Source organism: Anguilla anguilla, chromosome 11 (assembly GCF_013347855.1).
Source record: "Anguilla anguilla isolate fAngAng1 chromosome 11, fAngAng1.pri, whole genome shotgun sequence".
Lineage (NCBI taxonomy): Eukaryota > Metazoa > Chordata > Actinopteri > Anguilliformes > Anguillidae > Anguilla > Anguilla anguilla.
The window spans coordinates 25,955,709-25,968,464 of record NC_049211.1 but is presented as its reverse complement, the minus strand read 5'-3'; the positions used below and the strand labels follow the sequence as shown (position 1 = coordinate 25,968,464).

The 12,756-nt window shown below is 46.9% G+C and overlaps 1 protein-coding gene across 3 annotated transcripts in view; it reads left to right on the top strand.

Moving 5' to 3' along the window:
- LOC118208186 (adenylate cyclase type 6-like) overlaps positions 1–12,164 on the top strand; it is a 55,584-nt gene extending 43,420 nt beyond the window's left edge. For all 3 annotated transcript variants that reach the window (XM_035382600.1, XM_035382602.1, XM_035382603.1), the window contains exons 12-24: positions 1,488–1,635; positions 1,747–1,844; positions 2,418–2,505; positions 5,419–5,535; positions 5,748–5,900; positions 6,940–7,115; positions 7,885–7,917; positions 8,212–8,238; positions 8,779–8,911; positions 9,525–9,788; positions 10,362–10,566; positions 11,141–11,265; positions 11,841–12,164. In XM_035382600.1, coding sequence (XP_035238491.1) covers positions 1,488–1,635; positions 1,747–1,844; positions 2,418–2,505; positions 5,419–5,535; positions 5,748–5,900; positions 6,940–7,115; positions 7,885–7,917; positions 8,212–8,238; positions 8,779–8,911; positions 9,525–9,788; positions 10,362–10,566; positions 11,141–11,265; positions 11,841–11,969 — 1,696 coding nt within the window. In that variant the 3' untranslated portion in view covers positions 11,970–12,164. The remainder of the gene's footprint in view (positions 1–1,487; positions 1,636–1,746; positions 1,845–2,417; positions 2,506–5,418; positions 5,536–5,747; positions 5,901–6,939; positions 7,116–7,884; positions 7,918–8,211; positions 8,239–8,778; positions 8,912–9,524; positions 9,789–10,361; positions 10,567–11,140; positions 11,266–11,840) is intronic.
- Positions 12,165–12,756: the final 592 nt, after the last annotated feature.

The following is a 12,756-nucleotide window of genomic DNA, read 5'->3' as shown; positions in this document are numbered from 1 at the left end:
GTCAGGGTTATGGTAGAGTTAGGGTTATGTTGGGGTTTAGGGTTATGTTAGGGTCAGGGTTATGGTAGAGTTAGGGTTATGTTGGGGTTTAGGGGTATGTTAGGGTTCAGGGTTATGGTAGAGTTAGGGTTACGTTGGGGTTTAGGGGTATGTTGGGGTTTAGGGGTATGTTAGGGTCAGGGTTATGGTAGAGTTAGGGTTATGTTGGGGTTTAGGGTATGTTGGGGTTTAGGGGTATGTTAGGGTCAGGGTTATGTTGAGGTTTAGGGTTATGTTAGGGTTCGGGGTTATGGTAGAGTTAGGGTTATGTTGGGGTTTAGGGGTATGTTGGGGTTTAGGGGTATGTTAGGGTCAGGGTTATGGTAGAGTTAGGGTTATGTTGGGGTTTAGGGGTATGTTGGGGTTTAGGGGTATGTTAGGGTCAGGGTTATGGTAGAGTTAGGGTTATGTTGGGGTTTAGGGTTATGTTAGGGTCAGGGTTATGGTAGAGTTAGGGTTACGTTGGGGTTTAGGGGTATGTTGGGGTTTAGGGGTATGTTAGGGTCAGGGTTATGGTAGAGTTAGGGTTATGTTGGGGTTTAGGGGTATGTTGGGGTTTAGGGTATGTTGGGGTTTAGGGGTATGTTAGGGTCAGGGTTATGGTAGGGTCAGGGTTATGTTGAGGTTTAGGGTTATGTTAGGGTTCGGGGTTATGGTAGAGTTAGGGTTATGTTGGGGTTTAGGGGTATGTTAGGGTTCGGGGTTATGTTGGGGTTTAGGGGTATGTTAGGGTTCGGGGTTATGGTAGGGTTAGGGTTATGCTGGGGTTTAGGGGTATGTTAGGGTCAGGGTTATGGTAGGGTTAGGGTTATGTTGGGGTTTAGGGGTATGTTGGGGTTTAGGGGTATGTTAGGGTTCGGGGTTATGGTAGAGTTAGGGTTATGTTGGGGTTTAGGGTTATGTTAGGGTTCGGGGTTATGGTAGAGTTAGGGTTATGTTGGGGTTTAGGGGTATGTTAGGGTTCGGGGTTATGGTAGGGTTAGGGTTATGTTGGGGTTTTGGGGTATGTTGGGGTTTAGGGGTATGTTAGGGTTCGGGGTTATGGTAGGGTTAGGGTTATGTTGGGGTTTAGGGGTATGTTGGGGTTTAGGGGTATGTTAGGGTTCGGGGTTATGGTAGGGTTAGGGTTATGTTGGGGTTTAGGGGTATGTTGGGGTTTAGGGGTATGTTAGGGTTCGGGGTTATGGTAGGGTTAGGGTTATGTTGGGGTTTAGGGGTATGTTAGGGTTCAGGGTTATGGTAGGGTTAGGGTTATGTTGAGGTTTAGGGGTATGTTGGGGTTTAGGGGTATGTTAGGGTTCGGGGTTATGGTAGGGTTCCAGGTTATGGTAGGGTTAGGGTTATGTTGAGACAGATGGATGTAAAGTTACATTACCAGAACATGTAATAGTATGTAAAATAAAATAGATGGAGTATAATTTATTCTCCCCCTCCCCCACCACCTCCAGTCGGGGAGCTCAGGAGGCACTGGACCCTGAAGATGAGGTGGATGAATTTTTGGGGCGTGCTATAGATGCCCGCAGCATTGACCAGCTGCGGAAAGATCACGTCAAGAAGTTTCTGCTCACCTTCCAGACCGCGGAGCTGGAGAAGAAGGTGAGCATGGCTCCGCCCCCACGCAGAGTCATAACTGAGTGCTGTGCATTTGAGCTTTCTGTTCCGTGAGTGTTAACTGTGTTAACTGCGTGTGTTTGTGTGTGTTATCAGTACTCTAAGAAGGTGGATGATCGCTTTGGGGGATACGTTGCCTGCACTCTGCTAGTCTTCTGCTTCATCTCCTTCATACAGATCGTCATCTTCCCTCAGTGAGTGACTCTGTTTCGCACACACACACACACACGTATGCACGGACTCACAGACACATACACACACATACACACACACACACACTCTTATGCACACACATGCACGCATACACACCCACTCTTATATTTACACAAACACACACACACACGAACAAATGTTCAAACACACTCTGTTACACATGCATACTCACATTAAAATGTATGTCCAATCACACAGACGCCCACACATGCTCTTAGACACCCACACGTACACACATACACTCACGTACACACACACATATACACATACATTCGAACAAGCCCCGTCACACACACCCACGCACACACACATGCACACATACATGGACACTTGCATGATCTCACTCACATACGATCAACACAACACGCAAACTTCAAACACGTTCAAACACTCACACAAACACAGTCACACATTCAAAAACCATTCTTCATGACGAACACCCACATTAAAACACATGTGCTCTCTCATACAGACACGGGTTAGAATCTTTTGGTTATCTGATGACCAGCAGCTTATGGTGAGGAATTTTAATTGGGTTTCTCTCTCTTTCACAGTACCCCACTAATGCTGGGCATTTACATAAGCATCTTCATCATACTGGCCAACATCCTCTTCATCTGTGCCATCTACTCCTGCATTAAGGTACGTAATCCAGCTTGTTTTCCACTTGAAATGAGCTTCACTGAAACTATAAACAGCAAAACCCGTATATAGTGCGTTCAACAAAACAATCGACTGAGTAACAGTGATGATGTCATAGCTGCAGCATTACTCTCTGTGTCAGCAGTAAGCACCACAGTCAGTTTATTTTAGGGGCTGTGTGGTCTTTCCACGTCCCTCAGGGGGTGGTGCACTGCCATACTACGTGTGCCAGTCTCTCGCTCACGTTCTCAGTCTCTCTCGCCCTCTCATTCTAATTCCAGTACAGATTGAAATGAGGCTGTGTTTGCGCATCAAAAAGATGTGTTTCCCAAACATTTAGGGGTAGAAAAAAACTGAGCGCTGTTCCTGCAGCTCACTGTGCAACAGCCGCAAACGCTGCCCCCCCCCCCCCAAATTAACGACCGATTCATTGACGGAAGTCCATGCTAATATAGTTTGCAAGCTCAGTTCCTAAGGACAACAAGTAACATTTTTAGTTATGAACCATGAGCTTTCGGCCACCAGACCAGCCTGCATAACGTATTGGTTGTGAGGGTCAAGCCACGTTTTATCTTCTGTGCTGCATTAGGCTGGAAACATACTTGAGTTTTATTGTGCTGCGTGCACATGAAGTGATTGCATCCCGAGCGACGTTGTTCACATACTCGTCTGCTTACTTTTTGTCTGACTGCAGGTTTAACGGTATATTCACTAGGGGGCAGATTCAGGGCTTCTCTCCAAATGATTCCGCCATCCTTCCTGGCTTCCCGTGTGGCTTCCTAGCGTCTGTCTAGGCATAAGAATGTATAGTGCCCCCCACAGTTTACGCGGGTATTGCACCTTGCGGACGCGTAGAATTAATTTTTGTGGACGTGTGATTGCACAAAGAATGGTTAACAAAGACCAGAAATAATAAAGACTATAAAAGGAACCACTGAACCACAGACGAGGTTGGTTGAATAACCAGCGACTGAACCTCTGCAGTATTTCTAGGAACAGCTATCTCGATTCATAGAAATGGACTCTTTCAAACAAATGATTTTTATTACATGCTTATTACAGCAGTGTAAATATTTGTCTTTGTACAATGAAGCAGCCTACTAAATTATAACAAATTACAGGTTAGGTTCAATGTCATCTTTGCAATGAAACAATTTTGTATTGCATGACTTAGCCTGTATTGACAAATATTTTTTTTCTCTCTTTGTTCCGCTCCCCGGCACGATGAACACGTCAGCGGTGTCTCCCTCTTGAAGCTGTGACAGCCGCTATGATCGTTGCACTAAATGGCTTTTAAGTAGATTGCGGCAGGTTTTAGATCATCTTAAAAAAGGTTCATGCTTATTGCCAGTGGTAATTTGTGGGCGCCTTTGTGAATCGTGGATTGTGCTCCATTTGCGTAAAAAATGGGTTAAAATTTGACACGATGTGACCTATGCCCACAAGATGAGATCTGAATTTAAATATGGTCCGCATTTAAATAAGGACAAATTGCTTTATTTGGAACGGAGTCCCAACAGATTGTAGTATGAGTCTGTATGACGTCTGTGGGACTATAGGAGGAATACTGTCAGAGTTGGGCCCTGGCAGTACATATTACCAGTAGCTAACATTCTGTATTTTAACTAAGCCACAGATATCAGGGAACGAAAACTATTTACTGTAGTTTAAAAAATCAGTTCAAAAGCTTGGCAGAGGCCCTTTATACAAGCAGCTGTCTATATATAATAAATGGGCAAAAAATGGTTAAATTGTGGTTATTCAAACTCATTTAAAAATATCCTACTAGTTCAAATTAGTGCGATTAACAGTGCATGTTGGGCAAATTAGGCCAATACCCCTCCTTTTTGGCAAAATACAATTCCCCTTAAGTTCTGGATGTTTAAAAAAAAAAAAAAAAACATAGCCCCAATTCCTTTCCTAATTTAACAGGTCAGCCCATATAGGGCAACATTCCTCTTACAGAAGGACAACTAAGTCTCAGAGCACTGACACACAAACAGCCTCAGAACAGCACAGTAGCATTTCAGCAGATTATAAAGCATCACACAGATGATTACATCACTTATCGGACCATACAGAAACACAAATCAGAAAGCCATTCTCTCTGGCCCTGAAGAGAAAATGCACCGCCGCAGGACTATATGAAAAATTGTAAACACAGGAGAATGGTGAGAAAGTGCAGACACTGGGAGCACAGGCTGGCCGTGGAGACCAACGGACACCTGGCCACACAGACATGGCAGGTTGTGTTCGCTGTCATCTTCAGCAGGTGGAAACAGGGCAGCGTGTCCTAAATGTGGACAATACAGTTCAACAAAAGCCACATACTTCCCCACAATAAAGACATCTGTTTCTCAGAGATAGAGTGAGAGAGAGAGAGAGAGAGAGAGTGGGAGAGAGAGAGAAATGGAAAGGGTGGGTGACTGAGGGAGTTCCTTTTTTTTGTTTACCCCCCTCCCCCATTGAGATTATTATTACAGGCAGGGTTAACACTCTTGTTGCTGCTCTTTATGTTACCTGTTATGATTTTGACTCAATATTGAGAGGCCACCATTCCTCTTGAAAAGGAGGGAGTGTGTGGCTTGGTTATGTTGCCATGTTCCATATTGTCTGGGGAACAATATTTCACACAAAAACAAAATAAAGACCCGGCTTGCGTCATTGCTGTAATGATGTATGCATGCTCTTTTTTCTTGCTCCCTTATTGTTATTTTAGAATGCACTTTGGTGTCATAAGTGTCAAATCATTGTGCCGATACAGCTCATTTGAATTGAAATGTATAGAGCGGATATACAATGAATGTATTTGTTTGCAGAATATGGGTATGTAAGTACATAGGTGCATATATTAAATGGATTTATTTGTTTACATTGTGTGCAAGTAAATACACAATCTCCTGTCTCCAACAGTTGTTTCCAGTTGCCATGCAAACTGTGTCGAAGAAGATTGTGCAATCCCGTACCAACAGCACCCTGGTGGGAGTGTTCACCATCCTCCTGGTGTTTGTCTCTGCCTTTGTGAACATGGTAAGGGCTGCCCCACATTTCCATTACTCTTCTGTGAGACAGCCTGTCTGCTGTGTGTGCGCGCATATGTGTGCATGCGTGTACATGCCTGTGTGTGTGTGTGTGTGTATGCGTGTGTGTGTGTGTGTGTGTGTGTGCGTATGTGCGGGCGTGTGTGTGTGTGTGCGCATGTTTCCTGCTGTACATTCACCCTTCTGTCTCTTTCTCTGCAGTTTGCCTGTAATACAGAGAGCCTGATAAAATGCATTTCCAACGACTTCAACATCTCTGAGGAGTCTGTGAGTGTCTGCCTCATACACAACCTGTCCCAGTCTGCGCAGGATAGGCTGATCCACTGCCCCGGCCAGGCCTGTCACTTCCCTGAGGTGAGCCACTGCTCACACCCGTTTGTCTCTGTGTGTGAGACTGTGTGTGTGTACATGCCGAGCTGAGTCTTTGTGCGGGTGTATACAGGTGTGTGTATGCAGGTGCGTGAGGGTGTGTATGTGGGAGTGAGTGTGTGAGCATGCGAATGCAGGTGTGAGTGTGTGTATGTGGGTGAGTGTGTGAGCGTGCGTATGCAGGTGTGAGTGTGTGTATGTGGGTGTGTGTATTCGAGTGTGGGTGTGTGTATTCGGGTGTGGGTGTGTGTATTTGGGTGTGGGTGTGTGTGTTCGAGTGTGGGTGTGTGTATCTGGGTGTGGGTGTGTGTATTCGAGTGTGGGTGTGTGTATCTGGGTGTGGGTGTGTGTATTCGAGTGTGGGTGTGTGTATTTGGGTGTGGGTGTGTGTGTTTGAGTGTGGGTGTGTGTATTTGGATGTGGGTGTGTGTATGCGGGTGTGGGTGTGTGTATGCGGGTGTGGGTGTGTGTATGCGGGTGTGGGTGTGTGTATGCGGGTGTGGGTGTGTGTATGCGGGTGTGGGTGTGTGTATGCGGGTGTGGGTGTATGCAGGTGTGTATTTGGATGTGGGTGTGTGTATGCGGGTGTGGGTGTGTGTATGCGGGTGTGGGTGTGTGTATGCGGGTGTGGGTGTGTGTATGCGGGTGTGGGTGTGTGTATGCGGGTGTGGGTGTGTGTATGCGGGTGTGGGTGTATGCAGGTGTGTATTTGGATGTGGGTGTGTGTATGCGGGTGTGGGTGTGTGTATGCAGGTGTGGGTGTGTGAGGGTGTGTATGCAGGTGTGGGTGTGTGTGTGTGGGTGTGTGTATTCGGGTGTAGGTGTGTATGTGAGTGTGGGTGTGTGAGGGTGTGTATGCGGGTGTGGGTGTGTGAGGGTGTGTATGCAGGTGTGGGTGTGTGTGTGTGTGGGTGTGTGTATTCGGGTGTAGGTGTGTGTATGCGGGTGTGGGTGTGTATGAGAGTGTGGGTGTGTGAGGGTGTGTATGCGGGTGCGACTGTAACGCTGTGTTTCTCTGTTGCAGTACTTCAGTTACAGTGTCCTGCTGACGCTGCTCGCCTGCTCAGTGTTCCTGCAGATCAGCAGCATTGGAAAACTGGCTCTCATGCTGCTCATCCAGCTCTCTTACCTGCTCATAGCGGAGTGGCCACAGGGGGCGCTGTTCGACAACGCCGACCTCTTTGTCACTGCCAACGCCATGTGAGTCCCCACCCACAGCACCTGGGAGATTCTCATCAAATCCTGTGATAGGTGGAGCCACCATGCGCTGGCAGTCACTGACTCATGAACTAATCAGAATACTTTGTTCTCTACAGTGCCATACTCTGACTGAAATTAGCGAGTCACTGATGACATCAAAGCTCCGCCCATTCTGGGGTTGATGCTTCTCTGTCCCAGCATTAGGGATAAATCCCATAATGGAGTCTAAAGTGATGAATGAAAAAACATCAGCGTGTGTATTCTGCATTCAGCATGTGTTATCAGTCAAGTCCCAACCTCAGTGAGAAAAAACTTATTTTACATAAAAAATGTAGTAAGCACCTTTTAACCAAACCTCCTGGTAGCTGCCTTATAATGTCCTTTTTAAAGAATCAGGTTTACCATTAAGAAGCCAATGTCAGTGTGTGCTAGCTTCTGGTATGTTGCTATAAATACAGTCACCCAGAGACCTAGGTATGGGTTTTATTCCTTTGCATAGCAGCTGGTATGCTACTACAGAATTCCATGTACTTTTGTACTACTGCACAATTAATATATGCCCTAGAGTTTTATAATAATTAATCAACTTTTGCTTTCCCTTTAATCAGTCCTTCCGATGTATTGCTCTGCATTTGTGGATGTTTTTCCTGTGTGCACTGATGGCTTTGTTACTGCTTGTGTTATTTTTCATTAGTGCAGGAAACTGTTGATTCTGTTATGAAACAGTTGCACCATTGCAGTTAACCCAAAACCCTCTGTTCTTCTTTAGTAATCAAAGAACTTTCAACGAAACTCTGGAAGGGTAGGTACCACAGGAGCTGACTGGGTCACTGTCTGTCTCTCTGTCTCTGTCTGTCGGTCTCTGTGTGTCTGTCTGTCTGTGACTGTGTGTCTGTCTCTGAATCTCTGTCTCTGTCTGTGTCTGATTGTCTCTCTGTCTGTCTCTCTCTGTCCTTGTCGGTCTCTCTGTCTCTGTGTGTATGTCTGTCTGTGTCTCTCTGTGTCTGTCTGTCCGTCTGCATAAATGATTCTCACTGCAGCCCGTGTCCTCCTCCGTGCTCTGGAGCTGAAACGCTTCTCTTGTTCTTTTTTCCAGGACCAGTTTCAATGAAACAGAGCCATGGTAGGACTACATTTAAATATATTTCTACTCTTTGCCATTGTTTTGTGAACTCTTAACAGTACCGGTCTAATATCCAATATTAATTTCAGCCAGTAAATACCTGGAGGGGAGTGTGTTTGTATGTAAATGTTAAAGGGATGTGTGTTTATATATTTTTACGTTAGAAATGTCTGTAGAGTGACTGTGAGATTTTTTAGATGCAAAGCAGCTCATGCACCTGTCTTATAACTCACTCAAAAACTCACTCACATTTAGCAGGCCTAAAATTCTCTTAAAATGTTGAAGAGAAGTGTATTTGTATGCACATAGACTGTTGAAGAGAAGTGTATTTGTATGCACATAGACTGTTGACGAGGAGTGTATTTGTATGCACATAGACTGTTGAAGGGGAGTGTATTTGTATGCACATAGACTGTTGAAGAGGAGTATATTTGTATGCACATAGACTGTTGAAGGGGAGTGTATTTGTATGCACATAGACTGTTGAAGAGGAGTGTATTTGTATGCACTTCACCCGTGTCCTCCTCTCTTGGACTGCAGCCAGGAGAGCATGACCAAGGTGTCGCTGAAGGTCATGACCCCAGTGATCCTGACAGTCTTTGTGCTGGCGCTCTACCTACACGCCCAGCAGGTGGAGTCCACGGCACGCCTGGACTTTCTGTGGAAACTGCAGGTACGCTCGCCCTCGCCCCCCGCAGGCCGAAGCGTGGCCCTGCAGAGAGCAGGTGACGCGCGCACCTGTGTAGAATGGCTGACCAGCACAGGCTGTTTTTACACCACAATGCATGAGCCTGCAATGCAGGTAGAAGCAGTGTTTTTACTGGTCTTGCTTCCTATGTCTGAATACAGTGAACTGTCAGGAGAAATTTTGTTTCCACATATTTCTTCTATGTAAAAACTGTTTCATGTGCGAGTTTTAGATGGTTCATAGAAAATACCACGCTGCTGAAGGTCAAAAGTTTTTGGGTTCAGACGCCTTTTCTTGAAATAACAAACAACAGCAAACAACAGCCTCCTTCCTCTATTGTAATTTATAGTTTGATTTCCTTTGTTGGTGAGGCGTGTGCTTCTCTCCCTTGCCGTTGCAATGATATTAATGTAAACACAAAAAAACATCAAATGGTAACAATTCCAACAGATTTGTTGTTTTATGTTTTATCCTCATTTCAAAAATTATTTCTTCTCTCCTCATTAATTCTGATCCACTTGGAACTCTCCGGAAAATCAAAAATCACTTTCACTCACGACCCCTGCACCCCCCCCCCCCCCCCCCCCCCTCCCTCCAGGCGACGGAGGAGAAGGAGGAGATGGAGGAGCTGCAGGCCTACAACCGGCGCCTGCTGCACAACATCCTGCCCAAGGACGTGGCGGCGCACTTCCTGGCGCGGGAGCGGCGCAACGACGAGCTGTACTACCAGTCCTGCGAGTGCGTGGCCGTCATGTTCGCCTCCATCAGCAACTTCTCCGAGTTCTACGTGGAGCTGGAGGCCAACAACGAGGGCGTGGAGTGCCTGAGGCTGCTCAACGAGATCATCGCCGACTTCGACGAGGTGGGGGGGGGGGGAGAAAGGGGGGATGAGGCTTCCGGGAGGGGAGAGTAAAGGATGGAGAAACCAGAACATAAGGAAGTGAGAACAGGTCTTTAAGCCTGTGTGATTTCCTCACACCCAAAGTAAAGACAGCACTGTGTCCAGTGGTCTTGAGAGTGTCTGCTTCTGCTGTGAGTTATAGAAAGCTACTGCACTCCACAGCAGTAAAGACATGGTAAGTGTATAAACCTACAGCACTGCTAGCATAGTAGGTGCAAGAAACATTGAGAATGTGGCGCTTTAAGTACAGAACGGATTTGAGGATGTAGTGTTAAATGGTAAGTGCCCAGAGGGCTGTGCTAGTTGGTGCAAGCTGCAGTGTACACGGGTGTGTTTCTGAGCGACTCGCGCGTTCTAGCTCTAGCGGGAAGCTCCTTCCACTCCCTGGGGGGGGGCGGAGGATGCGGTCGGTTGCCACGACAACCGATCAGGTTCAGCCACGTGTCATGAACAGAGGAGAGGGGAGGGGACGTGATGCTGAGAGCGCCCCAGGTTCACCCCGCTCGTGTCCCTGCCCCCCCCCCCCCACCTCAGATAATCAGCGAGGAGAAGTACAGACAGCTGGAGAAGATTAAGACCATCGGCAGCACCTACATGGCAGCGTCGGGCCTGAACGACTCCACCTACGACAAGGAGGGCCGCTCCCACATCCTGGCGCTGGCCGACTACGCCATGCGGCTCCGGGAGCAGATGACCTACATTAACGAGCACTCCTTCAACAACTTCCAGATGAAGATTGGTGAGGGGCAGATTTGCCTGTGATTGTGTCTGTGTGTGTGTGCGTGTGTGGCATGTGTGTGTGTATGTGTGTGTGTGTGCGCAAGTGTGCGTGTGTGTGTGTGCGCGTACGTGTGAGTGCGTGTGTGTGCAACTGTGTGTGTGCGAGTGTATGTGTGTGCGAGTGAAAGTGTGTGTGCGCGCGCATGTGTGTGTGTGAGAGAGAAAGAGAGAGAGGGTGGAGAGGGAGGGAGATCAATGCAAGAAGAAAATAGGGAGGGAATAGTCATGCGTTTGTAATTATCCAGCTATCCTAATTTATACATTTGTGTAGGCTTCGGCTATATCAACAAAAGTTTTTCCTGCCCTTTAAAAGATCTTGAATTTGAATTTGAGAAAGTGGTACACTCTAAATATATTTGCAATTATATTACCCCTTTACAAAACAAAAAGTTTGAATTAGAGACACCAGAGGTAACAGAAAGGCGGACCTGAGTCAGGTCTTTCCACTGTGTCCTAATTGGCCAGTATGGCCACCTCTGGATTCTGATTGGCTGTAAAGGAGAAGGAAACAGCGTGGTGATTTTCCACTCCAGGTCTAAACATGGGGCCGGTGGTTGCTGGGGTCATCGGAGCCAGGAAGCCGCAGTACGACATCTGGGGGAACACGGTCAACGTGGCCAGCCGCATGGACAGCACCGGCGTACCCGACCGCATCCAGGTACCCACCCTCTGCCTCTCAGCCGCGCAGTTACACTGCAGGGGAAATGCAGTATTATAACTGCAATAAAATATGATTGCTCTACACTCGTATTTGTCCTCTGTGAGGTATCATGATCTCGCTGGGGTCCCGCAGATATGGAGAAATATTTACGGCTGTAGTTCTAATAAACAACAAGCAGTTAAAGCTAGATAATTTCCCCGGGGTGACTTGATTACGGCTAATTTGACTCTGTGAAATCAGTGTTCGGAAAAAGCTGAACATTGCTTATGTTACTTTCACTACAATCCTGTTGTCTGATCTAAAAATTCAAGATATATTGTCAGATATTGCAACATATTTTTGTGATGCTGCCACCTGCTGGTGTGGGGATGAATGTGCCTTGTGCAGTGTTAATACAATAAGCTGGCCGACTGTCACTTATACACATATTGTGCCATGAGTAGGTGCATTAATTTATATGGAACATGGCGAACCGCATTTTAACGACATGACACATCTGGCATTGTGCCTTTCCTAGATTCAGAGCGATATGAGAGAAAGAGTCAAACAGCGCTCTTCCTTTGCTCCCCAAGGTGACCACAGATCTGTACCAGGTTCTGGCCAGCAAAGACTACCAGCTGGAGTGCCGGGGTGTGGTCAAGGTGAAGGGGAAGGGGGAGATGACCACCTACTTCCTGAACGACGGACCGCCCAGCAGCTAGCAGCAGCCGCAGGAGGCTTCCTACTGTACAGACACGGAGACGGACTGACTCAGAGACACGAGCTTCTGGATACACAAACACACAAACGCACGCATGCACACGTGTACATGCACACACACATACACAAACACACCCACATGCACACACACGCACACACATACACAAACACACACCCACACACACGTACACACACGCACACACACACACACACACACACACACCCACATGCACACACACACATACACAAACACACACGTACACAAACACACACACACAAACACATCCACATGCACACACACCCACACACACACGCACGCACATACACAAACACACACCCACACACACAAACACACACATACACAAACACACACACACACACACACGCACACACACACACAAACACACACCCACACACACATACACAAACATACCCACATGCACACACACACCCACACACACACACACGTACACAAACACACACCCACACACGTACACAAACACACACCCTAACACACACACACCCACACACACACATACACGCACTCACATTCGAGACTCGCATGAGAGTCGCATGCCCGAGAGAGAAAGTGTGTGCGTGTGTGTACCTCTGTTTTTGTATGTGCGTTTGTATGTGTGTGAGCGCATGTGAGTATATGTACATATTTCTGTGAGCATGGGTGTGCGTGTGCGTGTGTGTGTGTGTGTGCATTTGCGTGTGTGTAAGTTTCTCCGTCCCAACATACTCCCAGAGGCAAATTTGAAGGAAAAAGTAAAATAATAACAATTT